This window comes from Cebus imitator, unplaced genomic scaffold, assembly GCF_001604975.1.
Source record: "Cebus imitator isolate Cc_AM_T3 unplaced genomic scaffold, Cebus_imitator-1.0 Scaffold31, whole genome shotgun sequence".
Classification (NCBI taxonomy): Eukaryota; Metazoa; Chordata; class Mammalia; order Primates; family Cebidae; genus Cebus; species Cebus imitator.
In genome coordinates this window covers 9,823,045-9,832,605 of record NW_016107346.1, presented here as the reverse complement: position 1 = coordinate 9,832,605, position 9,561 = coordinate 9,823,045, and the positions used below count along the sequence as shown (strand labels likewise).

The 9,561-nt window shown below is 51.1% G+C and overlaps 1 protein-coding gene across 3 annotated transcripts in view; it reads left to right on the top strand.

Annotated features, from left to right (window-relative positions):
• The first annotated feature begins 5,297 nt into the window (after positions 1 to 5,297).
• CNNM4 (cyclin and CBS domain divalent metal cation transport mediator 4) overlaps positions 5,298 to 9,561 on the top strand; it is a 45,724-nt gene continuing 41,460 nt past the window's right edge. For 2 of the 3 annotated variants that reach the window (XM_017524094.1, XM_037736947.1), the window contains exon 1: positions 5,299 to 6,777. In XM_017524094.1, the coding sequence (XP_017379583.1) occupies positions 5,376 to 6,777 (1,402 nt within the window). In that variant the 5' untranslated portion in view covers positions 5,299 to 5,375. Of the gene's footprint in view, positions 6,778 to 9,561 lie in introns of all 3 variants that reach the window. The other variant, XM_017524095.2, reaches the window with a different exon arrangement.

The following is a 9,561-nucleotide window of genomic DNA, read 5'->3' as shown; positions in this document are numbered from 1 at the left end:
TTTGAGACAGGTTTTGCTCTTTTGCCTGGGCTGGAGTGCAGTGGCACAGTCACTGCTCACTGCAGCCTCCAGCTCCTGGGCTCAGGTGTTGCTCTTGCCTTAGCCTCCAAACTTGCTGGGATTACAGGTATATGCCACCATGCCAAGCTAATTTTATTTTATTCATTTATTTATTTTTGAGACGGAGTTTCACTCTCATTGCCCAGGCTGAAGTGCAATGTCATGGTCTCAGCTTACTGCAACCTCTGCCTCCCGGGTTCAAGCAATTCTCCTGACTCAGCCTCCTGAGTAGCTGGGATTATAGGCACCCAGCACCATACTCAGCTAAATTTTGTATTTTTAGTAGGAACAGGGTTTCTCCATGTTGGGCAGGCTGGTCTCAAACTCCTGACCTCAAGTGATCCACCCGACTCAGCCTCCCAAAGTGCTGGGATTACAGGTTTGAGCCACCATGCCTGGCCTATTTTATTATTTTTATATATATATAATTATTATTATTTTTAGATGGAGTCTCACTCTTTCATCCTGGCTGGAGTGCGGTGGCATGATCTCAGCTCACTGCAACCTCCACCTCCCTGGTTCAAGATATTCTGGTGCCTCAGCCTCCCGAGTAGCTAGGACTACAGGCAGCCACCACCATGCCTGGCTAATTTTTTGTATATATATATATATTTTTTTTAGTAGAGACAGGGTTTCACCGTGTTAGCCAGGATGGTCTCGATCTCCTAACCTTGTGATCTGCCCGTCTTGGACTCTTAAAGTGCTGGGATTACAGGCGTGAGACACTGCACCTGGCCTATTTTACTTTATATTTTTTGAGACAGAGTCTTGCCCTGTCACCCAGGTTTGAGTGCAGTGTTCCGATCTCGGTTCACAGTAACCTCTGCCTCCTGGGTTTCAGCAATTCTTGTGCCTCAGCCTCCCAAGTAGCTAGGACTACAGGCATGTGCCACCACACCTGGCCAATATTTTGTATTTTTAGTAGAGACGGGGCTTCACCTTGTTGACCAGGCTGGTCTTGAACTCCTGACCTCAGGTGATCTGCCTACCTTGGCCTCCCAAAGTGTTGAGATTACAGGCATGAGCCACTGCATTGGCCCTAATTTTACTGTATTTTTTAACTTTTTTTATTTTTTGAGATGGAGTCTTGCTCTATTACCGGGTTGGAGTGCAGTGGTGCGATCTTGGCTCACTGCAACCTCTGCCTCCTGGGTACAAGCGATTCTCCTGCCTCAGCCTCCCGAGTAGCTGGGACTACAGGTGCACACCACCACGCCCAGCTAATTTTTGTATTTTTAGTAGAGATGGGGTTTCACCATGTTAGCCAGGTTGGTCTTGATCTCTAGACTTCGTGATCTGCCTGCCTCGGCCTCCCAAAATCCTGGGATTACAGGCATATGCCACCATGCCTGACCTTAACTTTTTGTTTTTGAGACGAAGTTTTGTTCTCGTTGCCCATGCTGGAGTGCAATGGTGTGATCTCAGCTCACTGCAACCTCCACCTCCTGGGTTCCAGTGATTCTCCTGCCTCAGTCTCTTGAGTAGCTGGGATTACAGGTGCCCACCACCACGCCTGGCTAATTTATTGTATTTTTAGTAGAGATGGTTTTTCACCATATTGGCCAGGATGGTCTCGAACTCCTGACCTCAGGTGATCTGCCCACCTCAGCCTCCCAAAGTGCTGGAATTACAGGCGTTAGTCACCACGATCGGCCTATTTTTTAACTACTGTAGAGATGGGGGTGGTGGTGGGGTGGTGGTGGTGGTCTCAGTATATTGCCCAGACTGGTTTTGAACTCCTGGCCTCAAATGATTCTCTCTCTTCAGCCTCCCAAAGTGCTGGAATTACAGGCGTTAGTCACCACGATCGGCCTATTTTTTAACTACTGTAGAGATGGGGGTGGTGGTGGGGTGGTGGTGGTGGTCTCAGTATATTGCCCAGACTGGTTTTGAACTCCTGGCCTCAAATGATTCTCTCTCTTCAGCCTCCCAAAGTGCTGGGATTACAGGCATGAACTGCTGCACCCAACTCTGAGAAGGATTCTTAACCTTTCCAAATCTCTCTTTGGAAAATGAGACTAAGAATGATACCCAACCTGGTCTCCTTGCAGGGCTGAGATGAAGCAGGACAGAAGCGGTGCATTTAGCAAGGAGAGGGGACACTGCAGCTGACAGCTTGAGGCTTCCACTACCTCCATTTAGGGACCTCCTCCTTATGTAAAAGCCCAAGTCAGATCCCTGATCAATCTGTCTTGGTTCCCTGCCCACTGTAGATCAGGGGCAGCCAGGGGTGCTTTGACTGTCCATGCCTGGCCAGTTGCCTATCCCTACTGGAACCCTTGGAAACAGAGGAAGGACAAGTCTCCAGAGAAAGGGGAGGTACCACACTTGGAAGAAAAAGGACAGAAAGCCGGACAGATCCAAACAACACGTGCCCACCACATCTGATGATGCTGATTTTGCCTTCACCTTACAGAGGTCAGTTGCAGTTCTTTCCTGTGTTGCCCAGGAAGAATTACACATCCAGGAATTTAAATTAGCATTGAATCTGTTTATCTGATCCAGTCCTCTTATGTTAAAGATAAAGGCCCCAAGGCCCAGAAAGTTGAGCTGGTTGCTAAATGTCTGCAGGTAATTGGCACCTTGACAATTGTTTGGTACAAACCAGAGAAAATCTGGATACTTGGGAATGAAGATCTCAAAGGCTCTCTGGATTTCTGGGTGAGATGGGACACAATAAGATTGGGGAATCAGGAACTTGCCTCATTAGTATGCCTGAGGTGATTTATTACCACATGTGGATTGTGCCAAGTTCTGTGGGTGTGGGTGCTGCTTACATAGACTGGAGCCTTCTAACGCCCACCAGTCCCTGCAGGCTTCCTCCCCGGGGAATTCCACTGGGATGCCCATGAGCAATGTATGAGACCAGTGTTTTTCAAATATGCATCAGTCAAGAAATCAATTTAGTTGGATAAAGACACAGATTTAAAAAAAAGAAAAAGAACATAAATGATATCAATGCATTTAGTCTCAGGAAACAGAATTGTAATTTTACATATAAAGCCACTGCCCAAGTGCTTCCTACTCATTTCCTACCCCTAGGCCCCAAGGGTATTGTTCCATTCCAAGGCTCCTATTCCTCGAAAAAACTGGCCTGCTGTACACTCACTACAAAGTTTCCACTATGACATGGGGCCCCTACTTGCAACAGACTTCTCCAGGCCTAGTTCACAAACCCTCAACACCGGCTAACATGGCTTTCCTGAGTCAGGGCCTCTCTGCTACCACACCTCCTCCCACAACACTGTATGATGGTTCCTTTCTGCTTAGGCTCCTTCCAGTTGGTACTGATTGTTGCTTTTATTAGCAAGCAGTACACCAAAATAAAAATAAACACAAATTTAGTGGCTTCTGTCTCCAGTACTGGGAAAAGATTTGCTGTGAGACCTGGTGGTCAACCCAGTACCTAAGCTTCTCCGTGCACCTCTGCGATTGTTGTAAAGATGGGGGTTTTCTTTCTTTCTTTGTTTTATTTTTGTTTTGTATTTTTAGTAGAGACGGGGTTTCATCATGTTGGCCAGGCTGGTCTTGAACTCCCGACCTCAAGTGATCCACCCACCTTGGCCTCCCAAAGTGCTGGGATTACAGGCATGAGCCACCATGCCCAGCCAAAGATGTTTGTCTGTCTGTCTCCTTCCCCATCACAGGGTGGGCAGCTGCGTTCTTCCCCACACACCCTAGTGACATCAGGGAAGGGCCATCCAGGAACTGGTCATTTCAGGGATAAGCCCACTGCCCTGCCTGCCTGCTCATCTTCACAAGCAGCTGCCTGTCAGCTCATCTCCATAAACAGCTGCCCCAGCTAATCAATCACCACAATTTGGGGTTAGAAGTCTGGTCACAACTACTACCTAGTCAAAGAATATTCATAAAGAGCTGTCCTGTCTTGTTCCATGTCTAGGCCCTTGGTTCCTGCAAGCTTAGCAAAGTGATACTGTATCATTCTTACCCCCATTTACAGATGGAGAAATGGGTTGGGAGATGACTATCTGGAGGGACCAGGATTTGTATCTCGGCTCAATTTCTGCATCTCTAAATGGAAATAATACTAACTCTGAGGGTTGTTAGGGCAAATAAATGGACATGACATATGTGTTTACTTGTTTATCTCCTGTTTTCTGTTCTAGACTGTAAACCCCAATGGGCAGCGACTTTGGCTTGTTCACTGCTCTACTGTCAGAGCCTGAAACCAGTGCCTGGTACAAAGTAGGTGTTCAATAAATATCCGTGCTTGGCCGGGCTCAGTGGCTCACGCCTGTAATCCCAGCACTTTGGGAGGGGAGGCAGGTGGATCGCCTGAGGTCAGGAGTTCGAGACTAGCCTGACCAACATAGTGAAACCCCCATCTCTACTAAAAATACAAAAAAATAGCCAGGCGTGGTAGCAGGCGCCTATAATCCCAGCTACTTGGGAGGCTGAGGCAGGAGAATCACTTGAACCCGGGAGGCGGAGGCTGCGGTGAGCTGAGATTGTGCCATTGCACTCCAGCCTGGGCAATAAGAGCAAGAGTCCATCTCAGAAAATAATAATAATAATAATAATAATAATAAATATCCGTGCCTAAATGGAAGCGACAGGAAACAAGTCTAGGTCAGAGCCTGGCCCTTCTATAACCTTAGTTCCCCAGATTTGCCTTCCACATCAGGCAGCCACTTAACGGTTGATAGAAGCATCGCCCGGATGGGGCTGGGGGAACCTACTTCTGGCCAAGGTCAGCAAAAATCTCAGCAGTGAGGAGGCCAGAAAAGTCTCCAAGGGGCAGGCTGCAATGCCAGCCTAAGCTCTCAGGTTCCCTTTTTCTTTTCTTTTTTCTTTTTCTTTTTCCGTTTTTCTTTTTCTACATCAGGAAAAGCACTTTTCTCGCCCTGCCTGCAGAAAGGGCCACCCCTAGCTGAGCTGCAGGCTGCCGGGACAGGAAAGGAGCCTTGCACGTGCGGCCGGGAGAGACCGAGAAACAGGAACGGCGTGGCGAAAAGCCCGGGTCCGGGAGAAGGAGAGCTAACCTCACAGGCAGAGAAAGGCGGGAAGGGCGCGGAGGCGGAGCACTGGGCTGGTACCCCACAGCAGCTCTCCCGCTCCGGCTCTGCTCCACCTTAAGCGTCTGGACCCCCTTAAGGGCGGGCGCTGGAGCCGCTCACCCCGGGGCGGGGCCTCCAATGCAAATGAGGGGCGTGGACCAGCGGGGCGGGGCGGGCGGGGCGCTGACCTGACGTCAGGCCCGCGGCTCGGGCAGTTGGCTCGGCGGCAGCGGAGCGAGCGGAGCGGCCGGAGAGGCGGCGCGCGGGGAGCGGCGACGGCAGCAGAGCCAGAGCAACATGGCGCCGGTGGGCGGGGGCGGGCGCCCGGGCGGCGGGTCGGCCCGAGGGCGCCTCCTCCTGGCGGCACCGATGCTGCTGGTGCTGCTGTGGGCTCGGGGGGCCCGGGGTCAGAGCAGCCCCCAGCAGGGCGCGATCGTGGGCATGAGGCTGGCGAGCTGTAACAAGTCGTGTGGGACGAACCCGGATGGCATCATCTTCGTGTCCGAGGGCAGCACCGTGAACCTGAGGCTGTACGGCTACAGCCTGGGCAACATCTCCAGCAGCCTGATCTCTTTCACCGAGGTGGACAACGCCGAGACCGGCCACAAGTCCACCAACTGTCTCGAGCTCACTAAGGACCTGGTTGTCCAGCAGCTGGTCAACGTGAGCCGCGGGAACACGTCCGGCGTGCTGGTGGTGCTCACCAAGTTCCTCCGGAGGAGCGAGAACATGAAGCTATACGCACTATGCACCCGGGCCCAGCCCGACGGTCCCTGGCTGAAGTGGACCGACAAGGACTCACTGCTCTTCATGGTAGAGGAGCCTGGGAGGTTCCTGCCTCTCTGGCTGCACATCCTCCTCATTACGGTGCTACTGGTGCTGTCCGGCATATTTTCTGGCCTCAACCTGGGGCTTATGGCCCTGGACCCCATGGAGCTGCGCATTGTGCAGAACTGTGGCACCGAGAAGGAGAGGCGCTATGCCCGAAAGATTGAGCCCATCCGACGCAAGGGCAACTACCTGCTCTGCTCGCTGCTCCTGGGCAACGTGCTGGTCAACACCTCCCTCACCATCCTTCTAGACAACCTCATCGGGTCTGGTCTCATGGCGGTGGCCTCCTCCACCATTGGTATTGTTATCTTTGGGGAGATCCTACCTCAGGCCCTGTGCTCCCGACACGGGCTGGCAGTGGGTGCCAACACCATCGTTCTCACCAAATTCTTTATGCTACTCACCTTCCCCCTCAGTTTTCCCATCAGCAAACTCCTGGACTTTTTTCTGGGCCAGGAGATTCGTACTGTTTACAACCGGGAGAAGCTGATGGAGATGTTGAAGGTGACGGAGCCCTATAATGACCTCGTGAAAGAGGAGCTCAATATGATCCAGGGTGCCCTGGAACTACGGACCAAAACCGTGGAGGATATCATGACCCAGCTCCAGGACTGCTTCATGATCCGCAGCGATGCCATCCTGGACTTCAATACCATGTCGGAGATTATGGAAAGCGGCTATACTCGAATTCCGGTGTTCGAAGACGAGCAGTCCAATATTGTAGATATTCTCTACATCAAAGACTTGGCCTTCGTGGACCCCGATGATTGCACCCCTCTCAAGACTATCACTCGCTTCTATAACCACCCAGTGCACTTTGTCTTCCATGACACCAAGTTGAATGCCATGCTGGAGGAGTTCAAGAAGGGTAAGGGCAGATATAGGTCCCCTGGTTCAATTTCCTCGTGATGCTTCTCATCCTCTGGCATGTTTTGTGTCTGCTGGTTTTAGTGTTATGTTTGTGTGATTCTGTGTCCCTTTACCCATCACTTCCGATGCCTCTGAGGACAGTTCTGGAGCGGTAGACCCATTCTCAAGTGTCCACCATCTGCCAGGTAGTGTGCTATGTGCTCCTGATGAATCAAAGCTAAATAAGACACACTCACTCCCTTGGAGGGCTGGAGCAAGGCCTCAGGGAGCTATTGAAGCAAGACAGCGTAAGACAGATGCCTGAAAAGAGGCCAAGGCAGTGGAGATTTAGAGTATGGGTTGGAGTGGGGAAGGGGCTGGAAAGTTGGGGAAACCTTCACAGGGGAAGGAGCATTTGAGCAGAACCTTAAAAGGTGGAGAGACTTGTTGTTTGGGGCAGAGGGAACCCCGAAAGCAGAGAACCCGAGTGGAGAAGCAAAGGTGTGCTTGTGGCCCAGCAGGTGGTCCTGTTTGGTGGGCATAGTCGCTCTGATGCTCAGTGGTCAATGGCTGGAGTACTTTGGGGCCCAGTAGTGGATGCTAAGTTTGCTCCGAGCTTGGAGCTACAGAAGGCTTTTGAGCAGAGGAGTGACATCACTGGAGGTGCTAGCCCAAAGAAGCAGAATTGGGAGTCTCTAATTGGCTCCCTGCTCAAAACAATGCCAAATAATGCTTTCGACTATTCAGCAGCAGCAAGCAGATTAAGTTTTGGTTATTGTTCTGTCTTTCCCTGGCGCCAACGTAAGCTTCCCTCCTGTGGTCTGCTGGAAATCTTCAGCTGGCCTTGCACTGTCGTGTTTTTTTCCCAATGGTTCTTGGCCATTTTGCAGGTAGTTAGAGAGGTATTTGGAGGGTTTACTCATCAGTCTCAAAGCTCAAGGCACACACTCCTTTTCTTCCAGCAAAATTTTCCTCCCACCTCTGCTATTCAGAAGCCCTTGGAGTGGCAGTAAACAAGCCAATTATGGAGTGGAACGCTCCTAGGCTGAAGAAAGTGAAGAGGCAGAAAGGGAAGCTCTTTTTAAAGCAATGGGGGTCGGGGGTTCATCCTAAACTTGAAGACTTTGCTTTCTAAACATGCTCCCAGCCTTCATTCCCATAGGAGAGCTTCTGCTGGCTGAGGCCATTCACGCCGACCTAGGGCTCTTAGGGACTTCAGAATCCTAGCAGGGAGTGAGCTGGCAGGTGTTTCTGGAACAGAGTGGAGGGCAGCTTTGGAGTGGGATAGGGAGGAGCTGGCTTTGCCAGGTTTGGTTTGAAAAGATGGTGAGGTCAGGGCCAGGGTGGTAGGCTGGTACCCTCCCGCTTAAGTTCAACAGACTGAATCTAAGGACCACTTGAGTAAAGTGAGCCAGAGTGGGAGACAGCCCAGGGGAAGGTGGCCTCCCTGCAGAGACTGGTGAGACAGACCCCTGGTGGTGAAGGCAGAGGCTGTGGTGGCTTGGGGGTAGGGGCAGCTTTGGGAGTGCAGATCCAGAACAGAAAAGCAGTGATGATCTGTGCCCCACCCTCACCCCAAGCCTTGGGACCTGAAGACTTCTCCTGTTGCTTGTTTGGGAACCTGATTAGGATCCTCCAGGGTGGCTTCCTCCACACCGCCTCTGTGGTGTTTGGAACTATGGCTTGCGACACACCCGATAGCACCTTCCCATCAGTTTACTTGGGAATCTGGATCCAACCAGTATGGATTGGCCTGGCCAGTCTCCCAGCCTCGATCGGCAAGGCTGAGCTCTCTTGGATGGGAGACTCCCTGGGTCTTGAGAAGGCTGTCTTTGGGCTCTGTCTTGTCAAGTGCCCTTTCATTAAGTTAGGAAAACAGAGCTAGCATCTCTTAGGCCAGAGCAGAGCTCTGCTGAGCCGAAGTCCTCAGGTTCAGTTTACTCTCCTCCATAACAGAGGCCAATAGCCTGAGGCCACACCCTGGAGCAGTGCTGGTAATCCCAGGGAACTGCCCAGCACAGCTGGCTGCCCTGGAGATGGTGATGGTCATCCCCACCCCTCCCCAGAACAGGCCCTGCGGCTTTATGCCATCACTTACTTCCCCATTCCCAGAGGTCTCAGAAAACCAGTTTTAACTCGTTGCACACCAGGTTCAGGTTCCCTGCAGTATGGCCTCTCCCAGACCTTCCCATTTGGGTTCACCTTCTTAGTCTGAGATTGCCCAGGACACAGCACACACCTAGTGTATGTCTGCAATTTAAGAGTTTCTTTTAGGAGTCTGGTGTTGGGAAGCCTTTTTTTTTTTTTGGCTACTTGAAGATATTCCATAGCTCACTGATATGCTATTCTGGTGGGGTTTTTTTTCCCTTTTTTTTACTGCACGCGGCCCTGGGAATTTTTTTTTTTTTTTTTTATCTAAGAAAAAGAAGTGAGCAAGGTTAGCACAGCTGGCATTGTTAACAGTACCAGAGTCAGAGCTGGGGCAACTGTCTAGCCCAGCATCTCTCTCTGAGTGTCCAACCTGACCCTCTTGCACCCCAGGTTGGGCATGGACCTGAACCTAATTTTGCCAGAGTCCTTCTGCCCCACAAGTAGTCTTCTTTTAGGGTCTTTGTATTCCCTCCTCCTTTCCAGCATTATAACCTCCTTGAGGGTAGAGGCCATGCCCTCTTAGTGTTTTCACCACTCAGTGTTTGGTAAAGAGAGGGGTCTTCAGTAAGTGTTGGACAAATGAATGAACAATGGATGACTCTCTGGCAAGCCCCACTGGCCTTTTTGCTGTTCTTTTTTTTTTTTTTTTTTT